Raw genomic sequence first — 27,796 nt, 5'->3', positions numbered from 1 at the left:
ACTGCTTTTCAAAAAATGCATATCTGTAGCCCTAGTCATGTGAGATCCATAGTTCAGTACCTAATAAATGTCTTTTTTCAAGATAAAACTGCACATTTTAGAGTGGCCTTTTATTGTGACCAGCCCAAGGCACACCTGTGCAATAATCATGCTGTTTAATCAGCATCTTGATATGCCACACCTGTCAGGTGGATGGATTATCTTGGCAAAGGAGAAGTGCTCACTAACACGGATTTAAACAAATTTGTGAACAAAATTTGAGAGAAATTAGCCTTTTGTGGTCATAAAAAAAGTCTTAGATCTTTTATTTCAACTCATGAAAAATGGGAGCAAAACCAAAAGTGTTGCATTTATATTTTTGTTCAGTGTACATTTAACCTTGAAGGTAAATGTGCTCTAATTATGTTTTTTCTGGTCTCTAATGATAATTGCCACTGATCGATTGATTTTTCTGTCTTCACAAGCTGGATTATTTTAACATGGGATCATATTTTTGTCTGTCATATTTTTATTTGCATATCTATGTTATATAAAGCACACTATTTTCAAATTAAATGGTGAGGATATTTTGAATCACTAATGGGACGGCATCCTTTTGAATAAGAATATTACTGTGGAAGCTTGAGTCTAACTTTTATTTAGAGGACAGACTGAGAGAATGGAGAGAAAGCTGGCGATAGTAGAGACAAGTAGTGATGCGACTGTTTTGATGCAACTTTGACACATTACTCTACAAAATACTTAATTCCAGTCAACATAATTTTCTTTCCTTTATTTATGCCTATTAGTTCAAACAAACAGGAGCCAACCATGCCCAACCCCACCCTGAAGCCAGAGAGTGATACAGTACTTTTGTTCCTTTTGTTATGAGATTCTCTCATATTAAAATACACACTTGCATCACAGTCTCAAACATGCACACACACGCGCACACACACACACACACACACACACACAGACTAAGCACTCACATTCAAGAGTAACTGACCTCTCAAGAAATACAACTATGACAAAAAAAAACATTAAAGTACACATGAAAGGTTCTGTAGAAAGAAGAGAATACATCCCCACGCCATTTCTGTTTTTATTCAAAAGCTCAATTAAAAATCAACTTCATTGTTAATTCGTTTTTCCTTTTATTTCCAATTTACATCAATTAAAAGTGTAACAAAATAAACAAAACAAAAATGATCATAATAAAATTAATAATAAAAAAAAAAAATATACACACCCTCACACACACAGAGACAACCCACCCTGGTTGTTTTGAGCGGCTTTCCTCGGAGTCCAGCGGTTCACCTTTGGGGTCTGGACTCCAGAGGAGGCCTCCCAGTAGCCCCTATCTCCCCTGTCTTACCCTACTGCACCTGTCCTCCAGGGTGGAGTGTGTGTGTGGTGTGAGGCTAGTGGGAATTGGGGGCGTTTGGGGAACAATGGCGAAGACTTAGAATTACAGAACTCATAGCACCTTCTGAAGAGAGAGCAACCCAAAGCAAAGATGGCCGTTCAGCCCCAGATCCACCTGAAAGCTAATTTTTGGTCAGCTCAGATTTAAGGTCAACATTTTCACTTTGTTTTTCAGCGTGAGGTAGCTTTAAACAATCAGGATGGCTACAATAAAAGCAAAACAAATTTCCCTCAAATTTGTCACAATTTTGGATGATAACTGGGTAAAAACGCCTTCTTCTGATGGGCAGTCAAGGGGTACAGGACAATGAAACATACATCCCAAATGAAACCTCACTTTCCAAAAAGTGTTGGTGTGCATATAGACACATGTACACACATAATGTGGAAATATATATAAAACCATCTGGTTGTTTATAAACACAGACTTTTACAACAATAGAACCAAGGATTTATAATACACAGTAAAAGTTTTGCTCCTGCTCACGATGGACAAGTCTGGAGCACCTGGATTTGATTTTACTAACTGAGAATATTCTTTTGGTCTACATTGATTCAAAATGCCGTATTTGTGGGTCAGGAGGGAAACAGGGAGGGAGGTGGAGTAGGACTGGGGCAGAGGCTTGTGTTGCTGTTCTGTAGTGGAAGGGGCTTGTCTTACTTGCATAGTAAACCCGGCCAGTCCTACCTCAACTCTGCCCATTTAGGTTAGACAATAAATAAGTGACATCGAGTCATGTTTCTGTTCTCCATCACTTGTTCGCTTGGTCCCTCTTCCTCCTGGCTCTGACTCATTCCCGTCAACAGTGGGCCATGGGAAACATGACTGGATCTCAGGAAGCGGGTTGACAGGGAATGCTGGTGTGATGTACAGATATTGCCGGTGCCCTTCAGTGCTAACATCCAGGGAGTACAACTTGGAGAGCACTTCTTTGTGAGAGAAAAAGTATCAATTTTCTTTTATAATTTCCTGTCTTCTTTATTGTGGAAGTGTGTGTAATGTTTCATGGTTGAGTTATTTTATTTCATGTTTTTTTTTTTCGGGCCGTTGTGATATTCCACTTTACAAGAAGCAGACTGCGCCTACGTCCACTCCAAACTCCTGATCCGCTCCTCCGATGTCCATGGGAGCAATGTCCACGATGGGCAGACGGGAGGTCTTCTGTGTTTTGTACTCAAAGACGGTCTTGCCCCACTGGCCTGTATGTTTCTGTTTTGAGAGAGTAGAGAAATGTGTTAACCAACAGTCTTATCAACAGTCACATATAAAGCTAAAGAGACAGTTTGCACTCTACATTTGTTCAATATTCCCTAGCTGAACACATCATGCTCCATCTTGCAGCCGTTAGTCCTCACCTTGCAGCCATCCTCCAACACGCCATATGTGAAGCGGCTGTTGCCCTCTGCGCGGATCTCCACATCGTTGGAGCCCTGCAGCAGCAGAGCCTTCTTCAGGTTGCCTGTGGCCTGGTCCATGTAGGCAACGCTGTTCTTGCAGTGGTAAGTGATGTTCTGAGACGCTTCCGTGGACAGGAGCCTCAAGAAGGTCAGCTGGACACTGGCAGCGTTGGCGGCAGGGCCGTCCTGAGCGTAGCTGAACTGTAGGGCCAGACAGCAGGTTGGGGTGTTAATCATTACCAACTGTTTTCATGTAAAGCAAAATCATTTGGCCAATGTGCAGAAGTGAGAGAATTCTACATCTCAGTCTTAACATGACGGACTGATCAAGAATTTGAGACAGAAAGAGAGATGTTATCAGGAGGGAAATCATATAAGTGGACTCACGTGGAATCCTCCGTTCATGGTCTCTCCGAACCAGACGTGCTTGCGGTCCTTGCTCTTGCTGGACCACCAGTTCTTCTTTGGCACCTTGGCTATGCTTGGGTAGACGCAGGTCTCTCCAGTCTCCATGTTACAGAAGGCCTTGATGGCATCAGCTGTGCTGCCAATGTTGGGATCAACCCAGTAGTCACCTGGAGAGATGAGAGAGGAGTGGGTTAGATTCATAGTGATGCATAACACACGTTTTCCTTGTCTGTGGTAGTGTATAACTCAAAGTAAGTCACTCTGAATGTCAACCAAATGCCTAAAATGTAAATGTATTAATACAAAATCTACCCCAAACTCTCTTCCCCTGCATCTTTTGCCCACTACCCCTGCTTACCGCTCTTCCACTCAGGGTGGCACAGTTTAAGGTCTCTGCAGCTGCGGGCGGGGTTCTTCTGGGTGCCGTCGGGGCTGCGAATGTTCTCGATCTGGTTGTTGATGGACTTGAGTGTGGCGTCCACCTCAACATCGTGCTGCCTCAGGGAGCTGGAGGCCTCATCGGCCCTCATGTACCTGAGAGGATCAGGGGACTTCTCAGGCTGAGACAAGCCGGCGAAGGCAGACATGTCGATGCCGGGGCCAGGAGGACCGGGAGGACCAGGGGGTCCGGGGTTACCAGGAGGACCCTGAAGGTGGGAGAAAACAAGGAATGGATCAGGGGTATCAAGACAGGAGTGAAATAATATATAGGCCTGTGGTGGTTATTCAACCGCCGTATGTCACGTGTACAGTACTCTCAGATTTTGTTTCTCTAAGGCTGCTGCATGTTACTCACAGCAGGACCAGACTCTCCAGAGCGTCCACGAGGTCCGGGAGGTCCAATGGGGCCAGGCTGTCCGTTTGATCCATCTTTGCCAGCAGGTCCGACTGGTCCAGGAGGTCCCTACAGAGACAGTGAGTGTTAATCAAAGTAAAATCCAGTGGATAACATGTCTTAGTAGAGCTGTATGAGATAGTTCACCTGAAACACACTGAAATTGTGTTTTTTTTGTGCAAATTGTACAACCATAATATCGGTCACTTTGAATGATTGTGCTGTATGCATGCTGGCTCTGAAAACATCAATTCATCTGATAACGCAGTGCAAATGCGGCAGCAGTCTTCTTCTATTACCCCTATCACCTCCAGACTGTTTTACCTTGTTATGCATAAAGATTATTCGTGTGGTGACATTTCCCATCATTTCCGTTATCGTGCACAGTGCTTAGCTAATCTCAAATTGATATTGCAGTCCATTTCTGATCTCAGCAGGAGTGGTTTTACAAATAATGGTCTCTCCCGTCTGTCTTCCTCCACTATCGCGGAGAGTAATTACAAAAATCCTTAGCTGTCCATCTTATCACAGCGGTGGGTAATTAAAGCACATCGCCTTTTCTGTCCCGTACTTTGTTAGGTGACTGGAGAATTACAAAGAGACTAACCTGCGCCCTTCATTACCATCACATATAACTTGGATGTTAAAGCAGACTGTCCTATCTGTAGGAAGGAATATAATAAGAGTTTTTCTTTTCCATCATTCTTCCCTTTTACCCAGTTTTCTCACCTTGGAGCCACTTGGTCCGGAAGGTCCAGAAGCTCCAGAATCTCCAGCGGAACCCTGTTTGGACAAATACAACAGATTAGATGGTAGAACATACAGGCCATGCAAAGATACAGCAGGGTGAAAGGTTTTACGGCAGGGATGAACTACTGGATCACTTACAGGAGGTCCAGGAAGACCCTGCAGACCAGTGAAACCACGGTGACCCTTCTGTCCCCTCTCTCCTGCCTCGCCACCCTCTCCCTTGTCTCCACGTGGTCCTTGGGGTCCCTGAAATAAAGGTGTGTGATGTATTAATAGTGCACCAAAACACATGGCTGCATATGTGTAGTATATTTAATGGCCCAAATCAAAGCATATAAGAACCTAATGAAACTTAACAATATATTAGCAGTTAGAGCTGATGGTACTCACAGCCATTCCTCTAGCGCCAGCTGGTCCTGAGGGTCCAGCAGGTCCTTGAGCACCCTGAAGGAAGAAAGAACAGTTTCAGTGCTCCATTACATTAACATTAAATGTATGAATCAGTGCACAACGCTAAAAACACTTTTCCCCTGGCAACATGCTCTGTGTGTTGTGTTACTCACAGACTCTCCTCTGTCTCCCTGCTTGCCGAGGGGACCGACGGGACCGGGGGCACCGGTGGAGCCAGGAGCTCCAGGGGCCCCAGCAGGACCAGTGTTACCACGCTCTCCCTGTAGGAGGGCACATGGTCATGACTCAGGATAACAGCATTCAACCATGGTTGTCCAGTTATCACAACAACATCCACAAAACTCTCTTCTTAATGAAGCAGTTGCTGCAAAACAGCAGATCCAATAGGCTTTTGTACTTTTGAACAGTGGTGATTGGCTGAACTGGATCCAGATTTTTAAGTCAAGCTGTCTCTCACCTTGACTCCAAGAGCTCCATCCCTACCAGGGGGTCCATCTGATCCAGGGTTGCCCTGAAACACAGAAGCATCATTTTTTGATTAAATGACATGCAATAATGAGAGAGCAATGTACATAGTGGGTGGTTCTTTGTTGTTTGTCATTTGTTTGTTTGATTGCCAGTTTAATGTAGAATGATCAGGATGAAATAATAAAGGTAAATGACTTATTTCCCATATTGTAAATATGATCATTGTATTTCTAATAGTGTAGATATGATCACTGTTTGTACAACCATGAAACACTAGATGTGCTCCTGATGCTCTCCCATTATTTATGGTTTACAGATTATGACGCTTTTTGTGTTAATTGATGTTTTTGTGTGCTGTATGTTGTTGAAAATGTTATTGTTGTTTAGTTCTGACCTCTCTACCAAGCTCTCCAGCAGGTCCAGTCAGTCCAGGGGGTCCCACAGGTCCAGGGGGTCCACGGTCACCGCCACCACCGGTAGCTCCCTGCTTACCAGGCTCTCCCTGATCATGAAGGAAAATGTTGCATCAGAGTCACACTGAGGCAGGAACAGTAGATTTTACACACTGGTCTAGTAGAATGCATAATACAGGCAGTTGGCTTTATCTCAGTGTGTAGTAGATAGTAGATGTTTGTATACAGCAGAGGACCAGAGGACACTGTTTGACTTTCATCAGTTGTCAATGGTTCCTGTGATATTCAAAGCCCAGAGTAATCCTCTGACTTCCAATGGATTCGCTACTGAGAGAAAATATAAAGTGAAAATGTGCCTGAATGTACACTTATGTTAGTGAATCAATATTTTGTATTGATTCAGTAAGGCTTGCAATAGAATCACCAGTCCTGAGGATAATCTTGAAAATCTAACTGACAAGAGTAAGCTAGCCTGCAAACTTGCACTAAGATTAAAGCCTGTATCACATAATTCTTCTTATTTCAGCAAAATTCATGGATTTTATCTCTCAGCGTGTGACGTTGTAAAAACCCTGAGATGTGACCAGGCTTCAGACCTCAGACAGATTTTGAAAGTGTTACAGGGCCAGGCCCGAGGCAAGCAAATTTTCATAGTCACACAACTGAACAGCAAATATCTGGATGAATAAACATACAGAAGGTCCAGGGAGACCAGGGAAGCCTCTCTCTCCACGCTGACCAGGCAGACCAACAATACCACGAGATCCAGCCAGACCCTGGGGACCTGAAGGCCCATCGGGACCCTACAGAAGAAAGAGAGAAGACTGAGTTAGGATAAATGTTCTTGCTGAGCTGCAGATACCACGTTCTCATGTCAGTAAGGTACAGTTCTAGTGGAATAAATTGATAAATAAAACTCTACAATGATATGATCATAATGTTCCTCAAAGTTTTAAGTTTATTTTGTCCCTTGTGGATAGCAGGCTGGAATAGCAGGTGACTGAGACAGTGAGGTGTCTTTTTTTACAGTCTATGGGTGTCACAGATGATGTGCACCCACTTAGTGAAAGTTACTTGAAGTGCATCGAAAGTGGGAGACTCAGACTCACAGAGGGTCCATCCTCTCCAGGCTCTCCCTTCTCTCCTGGGGTGCCAGCAGGTCCACGAAGCCCAGCGTCTCCCTGTCTGCCTGGGGTGCCAGTGTCACCACGAACACCCTTAGGACCGTCTTTACCAGAAGGACCAGCAGGGCCAGAAGCACCAGGATTACCCTGCGATGGAAAGAGAGAGAAGCTCAGTAGGAGTAACAGCAGAAATACATGACATACTCTCACAGATCATATTGTGCTGATTAAAGAAATAAGATTCCCCAGTTGTGATTTTTGTTTATGATTAGATACTCACATTGGGGCCAGGAGTACCAACTCTTCCAGCAGCACCAGGGAAACCGGTAGCACCCTACAAATGACAGTAAGAGTTCAGTCAACATAAACACAAGCTATCTGATATATCCACCTATTACTCTATTACCTGTTACTCTATTATAAGGATGTTAAGAGATTACTAGAAAGGACTCAATATATGTGGAAAGGACCAGTCATGCATTTTATTTCATACTGTTCTGGCCTTAAGTCTAAACATCTTCTCTCCCTCTATGTGAATAAACTGAACTTAATGAAATTACCTATCTGGCTTTTTGAATGAACAGAATCTAGCCATTGTGAGCCATTCAATATTGCCGAACATTATGCTGTCCATAGACTCCATTGATTCCATTGACTACTAGTCTTGCTGTATAATCTATACATGTGTTCAATTTAAGTAGTCTGTGCCAGTTTGTTCATGTGATAAAGAAAAAATAGGAGTTGCTTACAGGAGCTCCCTGAGCACCGCGGGCTCCTTTAGGTCCATTAACACCAGTGGGTCCCTGAAAAAGAAAGAAACAGCAAACAACAATTAATCGTGTTTATATAAGACCAGGGTGTGTTTTAAGCACTTCAGAAACGTGTGCAGCAAAGTATAAAATGTTTCCAGCGTTCAGGCTAGTGTCATTTAGCCTTTGAATCTCTAAAAATAAAAAATAAAAACATGTTTCCAGGACATGTTTTGGGCTGAGGTCGAGTACCCACCACGGGTCCAGGGGCCCCAGAAGGTCCCTGAGGTCCAGGAGCACCAGCATCTCCCTTCTGTCCACCCTCACCAAGCTCTCCCTTGGCACCAGGCTGACCATCTGCACCCTAGATATATAAAGAGAATTGTAATGACCAATAGTGAACAGTACCACAGATTAAATATTTTATCTTTTCTTCATTGGAACAAATGGTATTGTGGTGATTTTACTTACAGGAGGCCCGGCAAAGCCAGCAGGCCCAGGAGGCCCGTTCTCACCACGGTCGCCCTGCAAGAGGACAGAAGACACTGAAGGTCAATACAAGCTTGGACTGAGATTTGCAGATATTGTATTCATGTTCTTTATATAAACAAAACTATGTGTTATATAACTATAGTAAAAGAAAAGCCTGTTATAGGGAAACAATGTCTACGATCCTCTGCAATTGGACAGTGAGAGGTGCTTGCATGACAAAGCACTGAGAAATTAGTCAATTTCACTGGTTTGGAGCAATGACTAGTCTGTTTTTCACTGGACCAACTCTTAGAGTGTCTGTCCTGAGGTTGAGGGTTTGATCCCCACTGATTTTTTATTATCTCTCTGTCTGGTAGACAGAATCAAAAAACCTAAGTTCAGAGCAATGGCATCACACTCAATCCAGGGTATATTATTATTTTTGAGAATGGATTAGACTAGACTAGAGTTTATTAAAGACATGATTCTCTCTATGCCAGTGTTTCTCCACACTTTCTCAGAACTGCAGTACACTTTGGAGAGACACAAAAGCCCACGGCACACACCAAGTTATTGATTGTTTGGAAGTATCACAGAAAGTGAGAAAATATGTGTGATCCTCTGTCAATTGGTAGAACTGTCTTGAGGAAATGAATCCTTCATTTAATTTTGCCTTCATTCTCTTAAAATTTGAACAAAATCTGAAGGCAAGCCTGAGCTCAGTCTGAGACATGCACACCAGCTGAGGAATACTGTTCTATACAGCAAATCAGTTAGCATAGTGTGGCAAAGTCTGCATATAACAAGAAATAGACACTGGGAGGGACTTACAGGAGCACCACGAGCACCGGCAGCACCAGTAGGGCCAGAAGGTCCAGTCTCACCCTGGGAGGAAAAGAAACAGTTACTCAAACCAACCAAATACACACAGAGCATGAATGTACACTACATACACTAGTCATTTGAAGTAAAATGGGCTCCAATATTCAAACTCACCAGATGATCTTACAAGTAAAATCATCAAATTACCCCTATAAACCTCAAAAGGGTGACAATGTTCTTCTTACCTTGGCACCGTTGGGTCCAGCTGGGCCAGGAGGACCAATGGGACCAGTCAAACCCTGAGAAGGAAGAGAGCGTAGATGGAGGGAGAAGAGAAAAAAGATGGAGAGGGGAGAGTTAAAGAGTGATCAGAGGAAGCAAACCAATGTAGCATCACTCTCTGACGATATTGAAAGAACAAGAAATAAGGATCTATTTTGAACTCACTCTAGAACCGTCCTTTCCAGGAGCTCCCTCGGGTCCCTTCTCTCCGTTGTCACCCTGTTGGACAGAGAGGAAGTCAGCATGTGTATCATAAGACAGACAGACCTCGAGTCAAGCCATTTGCTCCTTTAAATGTACCATATTAGATACTATATACTACTGTTTTACTTGTGAAAGAGTCCATGAGGACGATATGAAAGTCCACTGCTACAGCTGTAGAAGAATCTGTTACTCACTCTGTCTCCCTTGGGTCCGGAGATGCCACCCGCTCCTCTCTCTCCTGGCATACCCTGCAGGCCGGGCGGTCCCTGGGCTCCAGAAGCACCAGCTGGTCCAATGGCTCCCTGGTGGAGAGGAAGAAGCCAGCTGGATTAGTACGAGTGGGCCTAACTGAACCTGACTGGTTGCATTATGGAGATGAGATAGCATAGAAAAGCCTTGGTGGGAGATGATATGTTCTTCTGGAATTGCAACCTAAAATCTAGTATACAAGTTCTGTCAAACTGCACTTGGGACCTGGTGAATAACTTAAACACCTGTGGAGGAGATGCTGTACAGCCAGGTATAGAGGATACTTATTGGCCCATGACAAAGACAGTTGACCAATAACTCCAATGGAGGCGAAATCTGTCAAAAGGTGTCCACTCACCTTGGGTCCATCAGTTCCAGGAGTTCCAGGAAGTCCACGAGGTCCCTGAAGACCCTGTGGTCCAGCACCACCCCTCTCACCAGGGAAACCACGCTCACCCTACCAGGGAGCAAACACACAGGGAATGAATAGGAGAAACAGGAACTGGTAGTAATTCCTAGTAATTGGAGTAATTGAATGTCTTGCTGTATAAAAGACCCATAAATGGCATTATATACAGATGGTAACGATGGTACATAAATGTTATATGTTATATGTGTGCAGTAATTTGTGTTTTGAAATCATTGCATGGCCTTATGAAGAGAAGAACCCTGGACATGGAAACTCACTCTGGGTCCAACAGCACCAGCAGCTCCACCCTCTCCAGGAACACCCTACAGAGGGAAAAGAGACAATTAGCTACAGTGGCTTTACATGAGATCTATTAAAGGTGCAGTCTTTAATTAATTTATTAGACCATCTATTCACATATGTCCTTGAAAAGTATGACTTGTAGATGGAAAATAAGTTTTGAATCAATAAAAAAAAAAGTTTTCCAATTTAATAATAATAAAAAAAAGAAAAGAAAAGAAATCTGTTGTAAAAAGTGTACAACATGTAAAAGTTGTTTTTATCTATCACATACTGTCAGTCTTTGTATCAACAGCTCAGACAGTAATTTTCACACTGGAAAATAACTTTAATCCAATAAATTATGGTATAATCAAAGCCATTAGTGGGGCGACAACATCTCAAACAGAGGATCATACTGCAATCATGGATTGGGCTTTTACAATCATTATTATCATTATTCATTATCATCCCTGCCAAAGAGGTTACATCTCACCCCTGTTACTAACAACACTAATAACATGGAATTCGGTGGACATATAAGAACAATTATCACCGATTATGTTTTTTTGTTGTAACTACGAAACTAACAGAGATAGAGACTGATTCCAAATCCCAAGAGTATGTTTGCAGGGTCAACAAATCAATTTAACTTCAAATTTACGTGATAAGTCTGATGTCTTTGGGTGTAACAGCAAGTTGGAGAATTGTTAAGCATTGGTGGAGGTTTACGCTCTCCAAGTGCCTTCTAGCTGCAAAAACCAGACTGAATATATCAACTGATGCTTGACTGAATATGCTTTTTGAAAATCTGAATATTACCTTTAATGTGAAGTGCAAACAAAGATCAACCTATAGATCCATCAATTGACCAGCAATTGGTTTGCATAAAACATGTGAAAGCGGGACAGAGTAGATGCTCACCTGGTCACCAGGCTTTCCTGCCTCTCCTGGGGGTCCAGAAGGTCCAGGCAGACCCTGGTCAACAATAACAAGCGATGAGTTACATGATATCCTTAAAGGCAGACTGAGTCACTGCTTATAGGTCTGATGTTTTCAGAAGTAAACAACTCTGCATGGTAGGCCATCACGCACTCTATAATGCTCAAAGTGATGTTGATGAAATATTTCTTTCCTTCTGCTCTGTTTCCTTGATGCTTGAATGTATATAGGTTTACCATGTGAGTATATCTAGTACTCCTTATATTGTAACAGTATGGAAATACACACTTGTGACTGGGAAAAACTGGATGTCACTGTCACTGATTTCTGTTATGAGCACTGGCAGAAAGAATTTGAGGTTTGGGGTTTTGTTGTTATGGATGTTATGGACCTATATTGGATGTTTTTTAGGACAGATATATCTGGGGTTTAACAGGAAAGTAATCTCACCTGGAAACCGGAAGGTCCAGGCTGTCCTTGCTCTCCTCTCTCTCCAACAGGTCCCTAGGAGAGACCCAAACACAGATTATCAACCCAGGAAGGCAAATTAAGAGTCCTGTAAACTCTCAGCTGAAGGTAAGCAAAAGTCTTACAACAGTTAATGATTATATTGTATTATATTGCCCTTGGATGGCTGGTACAATAAGGATAGCTTTTAGTGTGGTAATCCCAGACTCCTAAATCATGAATGAAATACTCACAGCAGGGCCGGGAGGTCCACCAGCACCAGTCTCACCATCTTTTCCAGGCAGACCCTGTTCACAGAGAACAATGGAAGGCATTTAAAATGTGAAGTGTGACAGAAAAAAAGGAATTCATTTGTAAAGGTTAATGGAATTTATTTTAGGGAGAAAATATACTTACTCTCAAACCAGTGCGACCCAAAAGACCCTTCTCTCCTGCCTTGCCGGGCTCACCCTGTTGAAGAAAAACCCTGTTAGTTGGTCTGTGGAGAGACTCTTGGGCATCAAGTGCTGCATGGCTATAGACAGTAATGCTATTTGGCAACTTTAATAGATCTAGACATGTATGTAATTTTACTGTATATTATCAAGTTTTCATTATGTTGTGCGAACATGTTGTATTTCCGTGTGTAATGGTGAAGATGCCCCCGCCTTTCCGAACTTATGAAGTTTTACTCTTGTCAAAAACCCTGAGACACTTACATTGGCTCCCTTTGGTCCGGGGAATCCCATCACTCCTGGTTGTCCACGGGCTCCCTGAGGACCGGGTGGGCCGGGGCGACCGTCCTCACCAGAGGCACCCTGTCACAGACACAAGGCACAATCCCAAAATCAACACCTGAACCCATAGATAGCCCCCAAATTGGGAGAGGAAACTAGGTCTGTGCTCATGATGTTGTGTTTGCCTGCAAAAATTATGATTATGCTAGCATGCAAAAAAAAAAAGAAAGGTGTGTAGTTGCTCTTCTTGACTCTAAATTGCTGCTTGTGGCTTTGGTTGGCATTGCTTGCACCTCAGACTCTGTGCCTGGCAGGAAAGCATGTGAATGTGCTGCTCTCATGTGAATAGGCTGTAAAAAGCTGCAGCATGAATGGGGTCTAAATGAAATGATAGGCTCTAAAAAGCTACAGTGTGAATGGAGTCTAAATGAAATTATAGGCAATGCTACTGGTGTTGCTGTGCCATTTTGTATTATGCTCTGCAGTTCTGCTTTAGTGAATAGTGTCATTGAAAATGTTTTTGCTTGGAAATGAATAAAAACAGAACATTGTCTTGTATTATGTCAGTGTTGAAATGTAAGTAAGAGCTAAGGATTAGAGTTGTACTTACAGAGGGTCCAACTTTGCCTTGGGGACCAGCGTCTCCAGGACGACCAGTGAGACCCTATAACAGCCACACATACAGACTGTCAGCATCATTCAAGAAGTAGGAGGGTCAAGGATGGTCTTGACAATGTACATAATTCTGCTGAGGACAATTATTATGCATAATGCTTAAATCAATCAAAGCAATCATACTAAATATCCCTCTGGTGAGTTTTTATACACTACAGAGGCTAAAAGTGAGCGACACTTTCTGGGGTCCGGGGTCTGGGGTGGTAATGAGCGGGGGAACAGTACTCACTCTGGCTCCAGGGAGACCAGACTCTCCTGTGCGTCCTGGGTCTCCAGTGCCTCCCTTAGGGCCAGCAGCGCCAGGAACACCACGGTCACCAGGGGCTCCCTGCAGAAGACATACATCATACGTCATACATCATACATCATACATCATAACAACTGGCAGGGATGGAATCTTGTAGATATACTGGTAAAGTAATGTGTTGGTGAAGTCTATGAGCTGAAATGAGTTCTGATCTTCTACCATTTTAAGGAAGACCCACCTTAGCACCAGCAAGACCATCTTGACCGGGGAAACCACGGTTACCAGGAGCTCCCTGGAAACAATCAAACAATTAGATTGTGCATACAATAACAACAATCTATTCATAATGTTATTATTTCCCAATATTATTGTACATCCAGATTACTCACTCTCTCTCCAGGAGGTCCGAGTGGTCCAGCAGAACCAGGCTCTCCTCTGGCTCCTCTCTTTCCCTCCTCACCAGCAGGGCCAGGGGCACCTTGAGGACCAGCAGGGCCCTGGAAGATGAAGAGATATAAGTATAATTTGTCTATTTGTCTTTTTTTTTTTTTTGTCTAATTCCATTTGGAAAATATGTTAAGACATGTTTGTTATGTTATAATCACTGAAATCAAGTAGCAACTGAGCAACTCACAAGTTCTCCCTTGGGTCCAGCTTCACCTTTAAATCCAGGAATACCAGGGTCTCCCTAAGCAAGGAAAAGAGAGATGATGGTCATGACAATAAATAACCATAACAATATGATCACAAATATGTATATATATATGAATACATGTATCACCCTAACACTGACTGAATCACTTGGAATCACAACAATTTTCAGCTGATTCCCCAGTGACTTACAGACTGTCCCTTGGGCCCAAGAGGTCCTGTTGCTCCCTGAGGTCCAGGTGGCCCGCGGGGGCCTGGGAACCCAGGAGCACCAGCAATACCAGGACCACCCTTCAGAGGAGAAAGAGACAGACGAACTTGAGAATCAAGTAAAACACAAATACAAATTAATTATATAGCAAAAGAAGATAATGCAAGACTGCAAGTTAAGAGAATGTACTTACAGCAGATCCTTTAGCTCCAGGAATACCATCAGTACCGGGGTTACCCTATAGGGACAATGACAGAAAAAAATACATTAATGTGGAGCAACAAAGCTAGTGTAATGAGTGGGACTGTCCTATGAGAAAATCAAAATGGATATATATGGAGATTCAGAATTAAGCTTTCACTGAGCCAAGGTACGCACAGATGCTCCAGCGGGTCCAGGAGATCCTGGGGTACCACCCTCTCCGCGGGGTCCCTGTGCTCCCTCTGATCCTCGGGCGCCAGTAGGACCGGCCTCTCCCTGACAGGACACAAGGTATTTATGCTTAACAGAAGGAGAAACTCATTGATCCTACATCTCATTAAGCTGCTGAACTAATACACACACTCTAGATAGGCTAGAGGCCAAGTGCAGTAAGTGTGACTGTACAACTGTTATCAGACAGTTTGCTACCGTTGTATTTCGTCAGTGCTTATGGCAAAATGTTTTGTTTTGCCATAAGCACTGACAAAATACAGCGGATCAAGAACCATAAGGCACAATAATGGATCCTTATAAGAGTGCAAGATAGTGATGTATTTTGCAACCATTTGTCTGTTCTTATATGCTTGTAATGTAAAATGGAGCTGTTTGAAATGCAAGACAAATTTATCTAAATTAATCTTAAATTCTCATCGCAAGAAAGTTAATCAAATCTTTATGAATCTTTTTCTTCCTTGAGAAACTGATTATGATGTAAATTGTATAAAATGCTACTGATTTTGATCAATACAGTATGAAAAATAGTTCCAAAAATCTTTAAATGTTTATGTTTATTAAATGTTATGTTATATATTATGGAATGAAATAAATAAGCATTTTCAATCTTCTGTCACATAAGTTACTAACAACACCAGCATATGTGATGTGATTCCGTGAATACAGACTGAAAGAAACAGCTGATAAAAGTGAGTCATTATAAGAGGATCAGCTTTTAGAGAGTCCCATAGGAAGAATTCACTGCATGGTGAGGCAGAACATGAAGATGCTGAGCACCGCAAGTGGTCAATAAATCCAAGTGACACTCACCCAGCTTGAATTTGCTCTACTTCAACACATAGAGTCTGCTGCGGGAAACAAATAGAGGAGAATAATCTGAATTGTGCAAACCTTGGCTCCTGGGGATCCTGGGAAACCGGGAGCTCCAGCAGGGCCGACAGGTCCCTGTAGGAAGGAACAGTTTCCAGGTTAGGGTTCACGTCTCATCACTTTCTGGTTGTGCTATCTTCCAATGACAATATCACTCAAAAGAAATATAAAATGCTTGATGTGAAACAGTATATTGGGAGCAATGTAGGGAGTATGATACGTACAGGAGGACCAGCAGGACCAGGCAAGCCATCATTTCCACGGGCACCCTGAGAACAGACAAGACAAGAATGGGTCCACCGGTTCACCAGTCACAGTGAAGAGACCATGAAATTATAACTGTCCAAACTATTCCAAGTTGCAAAACACAGTGTACAGCAAACTATACAGAAAATACTGAGCACTGTTCAACTGATTGAAGCAGATATGAGGCCGTTACTCACAGCAGATCCAGCGGCTCCGGGACGTCCTCTCTCACCAGGCAGACCACGTGGGCCCTATGACAGGAAATACGAATACAGAGATGAAGGCAGAACTCGATCAGTTCATGATAAAATATATAACATTAATTCATGCACCTAATTATCTCTCAGTCTGTCACTGTTTTATGAAAACGTACCATGGGTCCAGGGGCACCGTTCTCTCCGGGAGCGCCACCCTCTCCCTAAACAGGAGAGAGATCAGAATAGTTAGTCTCAGGTTATAAAAATGGTTTAACCTAAACCTGAGTTAATGGCTATGCATATTGACTAAACAATGGAAATCTGGAGTCTGTGGAAGAGACCTATGGACTGAAGCTTGGAGCAGACAGTTACATTAGCACTAAACATATGAAAATGTAGAAGAGAATATGATTGACAGGCGATGCGATGGTCTTACTTTGGCTCCTGCAGCGCCATTCTCTCCCTTGGCTCCATCCAGACCAGGGTGACCCTACAAAGAGACAGAGAAACACAACAAAACTCATTAGGACATCAGTCAATTATTAGGTCTGATCAATGAGCAGCTATTTGTGTGGAGATGAGAGAAACACTTACTCTGTGTCCTTTGATTCCAGGAAGACCAGGAGTTCCAGGGAATCCACGAGCTCCCTGAAATAAAGGCACAAATCCGGGAATGAAGCATTGGCTTGAGGACTATTTCATGTACCAGTAGTATTGGTAATACATTAAAATATGGAAATGATTAATTATTGATAATTTACAGATGGGTTTGCTCACCTGAGGTCCAGCGGGTCCGCGCTCACCAGATTTTCCAGGTTTGCCAGCCTCACCCTAGAAACAAACAGCAATGATCATTTGTTAACACACAGCAGATCATCAGCTGCATGATGAGGTGTAGCTGCACTGTATTGTACTGTGGTGGGAAGCTGTGCATGCAGCCTGTTTTGGGGTATTCATCACTTTCATGAATGTTGTTGGGAGATAGACAGTGCCCCCTGGTGGCACATATGTGTTTGTACTGTGCACACATTTCAGACTTTATAATAAATGGGCAGTCTGTTAGATGAAGAGGCTTATTAAAGGCTATTAATATGATGGAATGAGACATAGACACAGACTGACTCTAACACCAGTGTGAAATAATAGGGGGAAATAAATTATATGGTTGTGTTGTTATTTGGAACATAAAATGGCAGTCAACATGTTTTTAGGAAATGCTTTACATTTGTTTGTTAATATAAATCGTATTACTTTGGACCTTTGACCTTTGACCCTGACCTGCTACTGTTGATCAAAGGACTCCATCTAACAGTGGGATTTGTGCTTGTGTGTGTGGGTTTCTGCGGGCTTGTGTTTCAGACATGTGACTATTTGGTGCATCCCAAAAGTATCTGATATGTCAGTTTGTAGATGAAGCCACAACACTTACATCACTTCCTGGTTTTCCAGATGGTCCAGGTGGTCCGCGAGGTCCCATGGATCCCTGTTATCAGACAAAGGAAGACAAATCGTTACGGACCTTTATCCACTTGCTCCATGTACAGACATTAGAAAGGCCTCTGTAAAACCCTAAAAACCCTGAGGAGCATCTCAGTGTCCATCTGTTTAACTATTTCCTTAGCAACCATACGCAATTTGTGGGTTTTGACAGCAATTATGTCCATACTTTCCATCTGAGCACTCCTGCATCCACCAGGTCAGAGAAGTCAGACAAGGTTGGACCAATTTAAAACAGAAATAGATCTGTAGAATAGTTGCAGTATCAGCATCAAAGCTAAATATTTTAAGTCAAAATGAACTTAGGTATAGGCTTATGATAAGAAGTGCCATTTTTTCATTATAAAGGTAGGTGCTGTTGGTGAACCCTAAACTTAGCCATTAAATGCCATGTATACAGTCTAAATGGCAATCTATAAAACACAAAGAGATGCATTCTGGGATAGCTATTAATACTTACAGCAGAACCAGGCTCTCCAGTCTCTCCAGGGTTACCTTGGAAACCTTGTGGGCCCTAGAATAGAGGTGGAATAGAGCAAAGTATTAGGAATTTATTCTATTATTTATGCAAACAAATACCAGCAAATTTCCATATAAGCTAACCAATCATAATGACCAATCACATTATGATTTAGAGCTTGTGGAGGATCACAAAGCATCATAATCATCAGTCAACATTATTGTCTACAGACATTTTAAATGAGTGTCGTGTCTACTTACAGGAGCTCCAGTAGGGCCGGGGGGGCCGCGGGGACCCATAGGGCCCTGTGACAGAAACACAAGACACACAGAGGAATTAGTATAACTAGCATTTAGTTTTTCCCACGCAATGAGACAAAATTGTCAAATAAGTGGTTTAAATAAAGCATTCATCATTCAATGTCAATGACGTTTATATTAAATGTAACATGGACTCCATTCAGTGTTTGGATTTCAGTGAATGATATTTCTATCACAGTATTGTGGAGTAGAAATAATTGGCCACTAGGCGGCAGTGTTGCAACAATCTCTGTAAATCTATATTTGGCACAGTAACTTATTCAGTTTATTTTTTATCATTATGTTCAGCAGTCACTCTCAGCCAAGCTAAATGTCAATAATGAGGTCATGGCACTGTGACAGATGTAGTGTAAATCAGTTTGTCTTCCCCTACAGTCCACAGTTCTCACCATTGGTCCTTGCATCACTCCCATCTGAGCGCCTCCAGCCTTCTCATCAAATCCACCAGCCATCTGAGCAGCAAAGTTCTGTAAACACATGAGACAGACAGAGGCTGTCAGACAGTTTATCCAGTTTAACTGATCTGAAGTCAAAGCTGTGTACTGAGGCATTACATACCAACTGAATAATGTGAACTGAATTACTGGTTTAAATGGTAACTCAGTGCTTCCCTACCATAATAAAGAAAGTAGAGAAATCTGCCTAACATGCGCACCTCTTCCTAATAAAATAAAGCACCAATTATTTTTTTCACCATCAGCCAAGATATTTTTGAGAAAGCATATATTGAAGATAGTCTCTTTGGGACAGTAGATCTATAGTGTGCTCAACTGCTTGTTTGTTTCTTTCTTTCTTTTTGTTACTGTGTGAAAAGTGCCATTAAAAAATCATTTTGTGGACTCATTTTGAGGTGTTTCCCTGTAAGGATCTAGCCACATTATAAAGTCCAAATGGAAAGGGAAGATTCAGAATGGACTTAATAAAAAGAAAATGATCTTTCCCCTTCATTGTGTACTAATGCAAATGGAGAAAATAAGAGATTTAATAATGGAAAAGATACTAATCATGGCCTAGCAGAAGGATTTGTCTTGACATTCCTATAGATTTTATACACCTGTTTTATTTATTTTGCCAATCATTGAGAGTAATGAGGGTAATGCTGTGGAGTTGGGAGTTAATTCCCAGGAGGAAAGACAGACTTGGTAAATTGTGGTTTATGTCTTGTGTTACACCAGTGTCCTCAGACTCACCCCTCCAAGCCCTGGTGGGCCGTTGGGTCCGGGTGGTCCAGGGGGGCCGGGGTTTCCTGGGGTGCCAGGCTCACCATCTCTGCCTCTTGGTCCAGGATTTCCCTAGGGAAAAAGAGGAAGCGACAAACAAATTGAACTGTTAATTAATCATCTTACCATATCCAGTAAGTCACCTGTCACTGGGAGAATTAAAGAAACAATAGCATAACAGACTTCATAGTGATCTGAGATGAGTTTAAGGTAAAGTTCAAAACTTGGCTGTAGCTACAACTGCACCTGTCCTGCTTCACCCATCTGCTGTATGTGTGATTCAGGTTAATGTTAACTATTAAGACCTCGTAGAAAATGTGGAATGGAGTGCACATTCAACCCAAGTTGGGTACAGGTGCAGGACAAAATCAGCAACTACAGTACAGATGTCTGCACACTGAATATAAGCTCCCAAATAATTTTTGGGAGCTTATATTCAGTGTGTGGACATCCTTCCTTGTCTCTTTGTAACTATTAAGACCTCAGCATTAATTTAATGCTATAGGCTTCATACTTGTTCCTTTGAACCATTCTGTTCAAGTCCTAAACTAGTAGGTTAAACTGTCTTCTTTGATTTTGATTTGATCATTTCTTGCTTCATGCCATTCAAAACAGCAATGTTTATGGAAGAGGTCAGTCTGATATTTGTTCCATGACGGGCAGAGTTGGACATTCAAGCACTTGCTCACATACAGAACGCTGTAACAGTTCATTTATAATAATCATCAGAACCTGTGTTTGCTGGCCAAGTATTTAGCTGAGCATTAATAGAAAAGAATGAGATCTCATACAGACAATTAATTAATTCTTCTGTATCGCCCACTGAGCAGATTGCAGGAGTTTTTGTTTGGTCACAAAATGTGTTGTTTCTTACCTTATCACCCTTAGCGCCAGCCTCTCCGCGTGTTCCCTGCTCTCCTGGGGGGCCCTGCAGAGACAAAGATATTTGTGTCAGCAGGATTCACAGTATTGCTAAAACTGCTTTTCAGGACAAGATGCATTGTATAGTACACCAAGAAACTGCATCATTAAACATTGCTTAGATAAGTAAAGAATACAGATAAGAAATATTAATATTTTAGGCTATATTTTGCATGTATTTTCTTAATGAGCTCCCTAAAATGAATGAAAAGACTGTAATATTTACCATAGGGCCTGGTGGTCCTTTTGGTCCTACAACCTGTACAAAGGAAAAAGAAGGCTTTTCTCAATTTTCTGTGCTTGTTGGGATAAAATAATCTTAATTACAAGACAAATCTTTCATGCTGTGTCAGGTTGTGCCAGTCTCTGAACCGCTAAGATTCAGAACAAGAACATTCCAACATTGTTGGCGCTGGACATGAAGCCAAAAACACAACATGATGAGGATGCCATTTGACAGGACAGGTTTTGGTCAAAACATCACCCCCTCTTAACCTCCATGGCAGACTTTGTTCACTTGCCATGTGCACTTGCAGGAAAGTTGCTGAGAGGATCTAAGAGGATTTTATTGGGTTCATTATGTCCAAGGAATGTGAGGTTTTGTCCCCTTTGTCAGTGGAAATCCAACAAAAAACACTGTAGCTAATCACTTATCAGCAAGAGAAGTTGCCACTCTAGAGATTAGATGATTCTTCAGGGGAAAATTTAAAAAGAGAGATAAAAGTGGGGTAATCAATAACATGAAAGGTTGTGTGCCCTTCCAGCCTTTGTGGACAGCTCTAAGTCTAGATGGCTGTAAAAATGTCTGTACACTTTGTTTTCAACAGCAAGATTGTTAAGGCCCCAAAACAGAAAGATGTGCTCAATTATTTCAAATAAAAAGGATAGGAACAAAACAAGCAACAAACTCAGTTGATTCACCCTCAGTCCAAAAATGAGTTTGGATGCAGCAGTTGAGAGTATTTGAAGCATTAATTCACTATGGAGCATTACTGAGGATCCATACTTACATCTGCAATCTCTCCTGGTTCGCCTTTCTGGCCCTGATTGATACAAGAAAGGAACAACATGAGCCTGAAACACTGCCTTCAGAAATAAACAAAATGAATTCTCTAGATTTTACAACAAAAGCATGCTCATTTGTTTATAATTATATCGTGTTCATTGCTATCTGTTCTGTGTGTGGGCGGATATCAGTGTTTTCCCACAACCCATTGCCTCACCTTAGCACCAATCGACTCTGATGTTGCAGATGGATGGATGAGGGAAAAGAAAGAACAACAACATTAAAATTGGCAAACTTCCGCTTTGAAGTCCAGTCTCTCGTGGTCAGGAACTGAGACCAGCAACGACATCTAATGACGCCAAACACCATTCACTGATCAAATACCATTCATTGATCAAATATCATTCACTGATCAAATACCATTCACCAAACCCAAAAGCAAGGCACCCATCCAGATTGGATTTAATAGTATGATGTGTTTCTTACAGCGATGAAGCAGAAGCAAGCATAGACATGGAGATGAAAATGACAGAAGTAACAAGTAATCATGTTAACAATAAGCTGCACAAATCAGAAAGTGTTTGGATCCAATCACTATAAAGGCACAGCTAGTTCTGACAGCCATGGCAATGGCTGCTGTCCAACGGGCAATACAAATCATATCTTATCTAATAAAGCATGGCATCCAATAATAGAATGCTCTTTTGGAAACTGTATATACTACGTGGTTATGAAAGATTGTTTATTACAAATTTGTGAGACTAAATTATGTTGAAATGAGCTTAAACATATTCTATCTCTAACAGCCTGGACGATCCATTACTGAGCAGGAAGTGTGACGTCAGCAAAAACATTTTGATCTACTTGTGTTTTCTGATGGAATTACTCATATTCATATAGACAACATACCTGTAAATATTCTCTCTTTGACAGCTTGGTATCTATTTGCTTACATAATTGTTAAATCATGTCTCCCATGTCATGTGTCAAGTCAAATGTGGACCAGGCGCTTCTGAATACACCGCAGGAATACAGCGGCTCTTCACAAGGCCTGGAACAGTTGGCAGGTTTGTCTATCTAGTGCTGATATGAAGCCTTACAAGTAAAAAGTTGGGTGGACTTCAGCCAATCTCTGAGTGATCTCACCTCAAGACACTTTCATTTTGTGGAAGGTGAAATCAGTCAGTGATTGAGAGCTCAGAATAATCCAGGCAACAGAGATAATAGGCTTCATCTCAGTCACTAGTAGAAATAAGCAGAAGCATCTCCGCTGGTTCAGGTGAGAACCAGACAAGACATCTCAGGATCCATCAAACTCCACATGACAATAACTTCCATAGGGAGAGAGATAGTCCTGATAATGTTGCTTATCTGGTCTCCATCCAGAACAAGCACAGAAACACTTTGGAATAGGGAACATCATGTAATACTTGAATAAATGTATTACAGTAGCTGAATTGTTGATATAGACTAGAATGGATGACATCAGACTACAGGAGCCCAACTCAGGCAAAATATTATGACCCTCAGCTACTATAGTTCCCTATTCAAAGTGTTAGCCAGAAGTGAGATAAAGGCAGGGTAAAGAGTAATTTATTTATGGGTACGTGAATAAATAAATTACAACCAATGGGGGCACTGGCATCAGCAGGGCAGATGGGGCAGCACTCTCCAGATGGGATGAAGGGGTTGGCACACTCTTTGATCTCCTCGCAGATTATCTCATCGCACAGAACCGCTCCGCTGTCGCACACACAGATGCGACACGGCTCCGGCTTCCACACATCCTTATCATTATAATGCTGTCCATCTTGGATGCAGCCGCCTGCCTCCTCTGTGGCGACCAGCAGGGGGCGGGGGGGGGGGGGGGGGGGCATGGCAGACGGACAGGAATAGGAGCAGTGGGAAGGCGGAAAGGTAGGTGCAAGGGAGGGTTAGATATAAAGAAGTATTGGAATTCACACAGTGTTGTGGGTTGGTGCAGCAGGTGTTATAAAGAAAAGATAAAGTTATTTTTAGGAGAGGTTGGGAGGTGCGAGTACAGAGAGGATGTGGGGGGAGAAGGGGCAGGTGAGGAAGTGGGGGGAGTCACAACAATGTGGGGGGCGAGATGGAGGGGGGGTTGGTTATTGAAGTAGGGCAGGGTTAGAAGTGAGTGAAGGGGAGGGAAGTGGGAGGAAGAAGCAGAAAGATAAAAGTTATCCTCCGTCAAATGAAGGCTCTGAACACCACAGACACAGTAGTGCAAAGTATCATAGTTCACAGTCAAAAACCGACATAACACAGGAACACAGCATATGAGCACTGAGTGTGCCACTTTCTTTTTCTATATGAGACAGCAAGCATATTTAGCATTCATATTTTTCTCTCATGAAGGCTGAAATAATGAGACAAACACGCGCAATGTTGACCTTTGGTCTGTATTTTAGCTGAAGGCCTGAATATGGATAAAGAGGCCTTGTTCTAGCAGAGATGTTGATTCAAGGTTTTAACTGGGCACCTAAAAATACACTGACAAAATGGTACAAAACAGTAGCTGTAATGCACAACTACATTTTACAAGGGTCAGTTCTGCACTGTAACTGAAGAAGCAGGCAGGAAAAGGCTTTCATTCCAAATCATCATATGGAGAATTGTAAGCTATAGCAGCGTAAAGTGTTAAATCAACAAAGGCTACATTTAGCAGTGAGGTCTGAAGTCCTGGTCGAGGTATTTCACGTCGTGGGCAGAGTATATTTAACCTGCAGGCCTGCTCTGCTCTCTGGTGACCAGCGCAGCTCACATGAATGAGCCTCTCTCACGGGGAGACTGAGCCCAATTGACAAGCTGCTGCCTTAAGTAAACAGGGGGTCCTTCTAAATTTCTCCATCTGGATCTCATAGCTGTGTCAAGCGCCAGTTCAAACACATTGGAGAATTAAGAATGGGTGGTTTGTTTTATGTATACAGCTTAAGGTTGGGTCGACTAAATGCTACTATTTGCTTTTGAGCAGTTATGTGAAAGCGATTCTTAGCACATACCTGTTAGAAGACTATTCTGTTTAATTTATGTTCACAAATGAGGCGGGTTTGGCTCCTTGCAATTAGTTGCATTCTACTCCACTATCGATTTTCATTTGTGGGATAATGCATTGCTAAAATTAATGAATACTGCAAGAGAGGAAGGTGTTAAAAGTTCATAGAAACTCTGCTTGATATAACAGGGAATGTGGAGCAGCAAATGTTAAAGTCCATCTCCCTACAAACAGAATTATACTGTATCTCCATCATCTCTTGTCTCCCTGCTGTGCAGCCTCTCCTCTGCTTTATGGACTTACTGACTGCCACTCCCTTCCTGCTCCCCTTTGAGCCTGCTAGTCTGGGGTCAAGCACCGTCTGACCCTGCCACTTCACATCATGAAAACCCCAAAGTCTATTCCAGCCAAGGTTTACCCTAGATGTCATTCATTAGCAGTAAAGCCCACATTTGAAATAGCTCCAACAAACGGAAACCTGTTACTCTCAGAAAATGCTGAATGTGTTATAATGTCGACCCACAGGACCAGTGTCCTCTAAAAATTGGCAAATAAAGCATGCAAGGATATATTTAAACGGTGCTGGCTGCTTGCTAATGAACTCTATCAAGCAGATGTGCAGTGGCAAACTGGCACTGCAGTTAAGAGGAAACACAGAGAGAAAGATGTTGAGCAGTAGGACCCAGGTGGGGGACAAATGGAGGCTTGTTCACCTGGTCCTCCATCCCACACAGATGTGCCTTGACAGCCTCACCTATCCTCCAGAGAGAAAGGTACTGTCTCACTGTAAAGACCACTGATACCTTCAAGTATTCACCCAAACAATAAGATATTCAGAATTCCTGCACATTAGCATTGTGAATAAGAAAAATGCATGCATTCTAACTGGATAAAGTCATCAAAAGAAGGCATCCCAACAGGTAGCCTAACTTTGAGGTGCGCTCCTCATTGTGAATCCACTCTCTTCACATTTCACATCATACCAGTGGCATTTGATTTGATTCTTCTGAAATATCAGGTAGGTATTTAGCAGGTAGAGAAGTTTGGGGTGGATAAAAAAAAGTTGATAATGTCATCAGCGCAACAATCCACATTTTGCAAATAAAAAAAAGACAAAATCAAGACAAAAATGCATAACTTACGGTCGTCCTCTTCCTGACATCTGACCACGGATAGTAAAACAACTTGGGATGCTACAAGTAGCAGAACAGTCCTTGAATCCACAAAGCTGAACATGTCTAAATATTAGACATGCAGGAGCTCGGGTGAGAAATGACGGGACGGAGCAGACCTGGCTCTCAGTGGTGTGTAAGTGTGTGTTTCCCAGAGACTACGATGGCACCATGCAGTCAAACCCTTCCAAAATCTAAGTGGAATCCAACGCGGGGCCCCAGCCGGCACTCTGCACCCACGGCGTCAGGGCAAGAACCGCGGTTTTATGTCCACGGTGCCTTCTATGGATCTTCGTATATTCCAAAATACCAGTCCTTCCCCCAGACCCCCAGTCGAGCTGAAACCCGAACCTTATCTCCCTCCCCTCCGCCCATCAGCATCTATTCTCCCTGGGGTTTTTCTTTTTTCTCTCTCTCCTTCCTCCCTTGACCCGCTTGGCCCGGCCTGCCCAAGAGATGCACCTTCACTTTCACATTAAATGTCGAGTTAGCACCAGCGGAGCACAGGACTTTCTCTCACTCGACCGCCTGCAAAATGTGTCAGTAAATCTCAAAGCAGAGGGAATTCAATAAATTGGATTGCTGCTATCGTTCAGAGTACAATCTAAATATTTTAGGGCCGTTATCAATGTTACAGTAAACTATATAAATTCATAATTCTCTAGTGGGTTAGTCTACGAACGCAATATCAAGACATTTATGTCTATGTCGTGTTGTCAATATATAGGCTAGACTAAAACTATCTTGGATTTCGAGTAAAGTAAATTATTATTAGCCTACCACTTGAACAACTGGAAACTAATTATGGAATATTAAGGACCAACTACAGTATTGTCTTCTTGGACAGATCGAAACGGTGTGGATTATAATTGTCAACTTCTAAGATCCATTCCTAAAAATCCATGGAAGCCCCCATTCCTGGCCTTTGGGACAAGATTTACAGGCCAGACTGTCCCAAACTGGTATTGGGACTGTATAAGGGGGGACATTATGATATTAAATGGGAACCTTACAAAATTACTTAAATAACTGCAGTAACTATAAAAAAAAATATTGAATTAATGAAAATGCACTGCACAGAATATTAGAGTTGCCATTCACCAATTCACAACAGCAACTTGATATGATAATGATAAAAGACATACAATTAATATGTGTTTTAAATGCTCAATTAAACTAAATGTGTTTTAAATGAATTGATGAAAAAGGAAGAAACATATTCTTCTACCTGGTTTGTCTACTAAGCTGCCAGTCATACAGTATGCCAGACCTAATAATTAACCTAACAATGCCCCGATAAAGATTCATCTCAAATTAGCTACTACAGCCTACCTGGAAAATGAATTACGTTTGAACTAATAAAAGGTTCTCAGGTGTTTTTTGCAGACACTGGTGGAAGATAAAATACATTCTTAAACTACTGGAATGGAAAACCAGCAGTGGTCACTCTGAGGGCATGGGAATTCAACACTGGGTCAGAGTACGTTTGGATCTAGCACCTTGGATTATGGATTATCTGCAGACCTTAGACAACCTTAAAGTGTAGAGCTGACCAATCAACAGTGCAGTTATGTCATGTTCACATTACAGTCCAACTTTTTCAGAGGAGGTCGGTCTGTTTGGACAAAGACCAGTTGACAAGAGGCTGTGAGAACCGGTTAGGAGCCGAATCCTACAGCCACTGCTTGTGACAGCCGCAAAGGAGCCAGAGCATTATTTAGAATTAAGTTTCCCCTTGAGTTTAATATTAATTTTGAACATCAATCAATTAGGGATTCCATGCCCATGCAGCATAGTTGACTAGTAGGACTATAGCAGGATTTATTTACCTTCCTAGCAACATTCCTGAC

General features: G+C 42.3%; 1 protein-coding gene across 1 annotated transcript; it reads right to left on the bottom strand.

Annotated features, from left to right (window-relative positions):
• Window positions 1-1,123: 1,123 nt before the first annotated feature.
• On the bottom strand, window positions 1,124-26,189 carry col2a1a (collagen, type II, alpha 1a). Its single transcript, XM_071894551.2, has 53 exons — window positions 25,917-26,189; window positions 21,979-21,995; window positions 21,766-21,798; window positions 20,982-21,014; window positions 20,709-20,762; window positions 19,805-19,906; window positions 19,004-19,081; window positions 18,555-18,599; window positions 18,295-18,348; window positions 17,767-17,820; window positions 17,115-17,168; window positions 16,932-16,985; window positions 16,774-16,827; window positions 16,514-16,558; window positions 16,338-16,391; window positions 16,119-16,163; window positions 15,916-15,969; window positions 14,968-15,066; window positions 14,783-14,827; window positions 14,571-14,669; window positions 14,362-14,415; window positions 14,117-14,224; window positions 13,966-14,019; window positions 13,710-13,808; window positions 13,416-13,469; window positions 12,788-12,886; window positions 12,486-12,539; window positions 12,323-12,376; window positions 12,072-12,125; window positions 11,604-11,657; window positions 10,679-10,723; window positions 10,350-10,448; window positions 9,937-10,044; window positions 9,704-9,757; window positions 9,502-9,555; window positions 9,266-9,319; window positions 8,435-8,488; window positions 8,220-8,327; window positions 7,964-8,017; window positions 7,495-7,548; window positions 7,200-7,361; window positions 6,786-6,893; window positions 6,072-6,179; window positions 5,667-5,720; window positions 5,362-5,469; window positions 5,189-5,242; window positions 4,937-5,044; window positions 4,778-4,831; window positions 4,010-4,117; window positions 3,572-3,860; window positions 3,193-3,380; window positions 2,764-3,006; window positions 1,124-2,617 (listed from the first exon to the last, which is right to left on the bottom strand). Exons 1-53 carry the CDS (start codon window positions 26,008-26,010, stop codon window positions 2,471-2,473), a joined length of 4,266 nt encoding a protein of 1,421 aa, XP_071750652.1. The 5' UTR covers window positions 26,011-26,189; the 3' UTR covers window positions 1,124-2,470.
• Window positions 26,190-27,796: the final 1,607 nt, after the last annotated feature.

Source organism: Centroberyx gerrardi, chromosome 14 (genome assembly GCF_048128805.1).
Source record: "Centroberyx gerrardi isolate f3 chromosome 14, fCenGer3.hap1.cur.20231027, whole genome shotgun sequence".
In the NCBI taxonomy this organism is placed as follows: domain Eukaryota; kingdom Metazoa; phylum Chordata; class Actinopteri; order Beryciformes; family Berycidae; genus Centroberyx; species Centroberyx gerrardi.
Note: the sequence above shows the minus strand (reverse complement) of the source record. Positions and strands in the feature narration are given on the sequence as shown.

Coding starts and splice junctions, on each gene's coding strand:
- col2a1a (XM_071894551.2), bottom strand. CDS start 26,010: ATGTTCAGCTTTGTGGATTCAAGGACTGTTCTGCTACTTGTAGCATCC. Junction 16,986..17,114: donor GCGGACCCGCTGGACCTCAG/GTGAGCAAACCC, acceptor CCTTTATTTCAG/GGAGCTCGTGGATTCCCTGG. Junction 15,970..16,118: donor CTGGTCCTGCTGGTCCTCCT/GTACGTATCATA, acceptor TCCTTCCTACAG/GGACCTGTCGGCCCTGCTGG.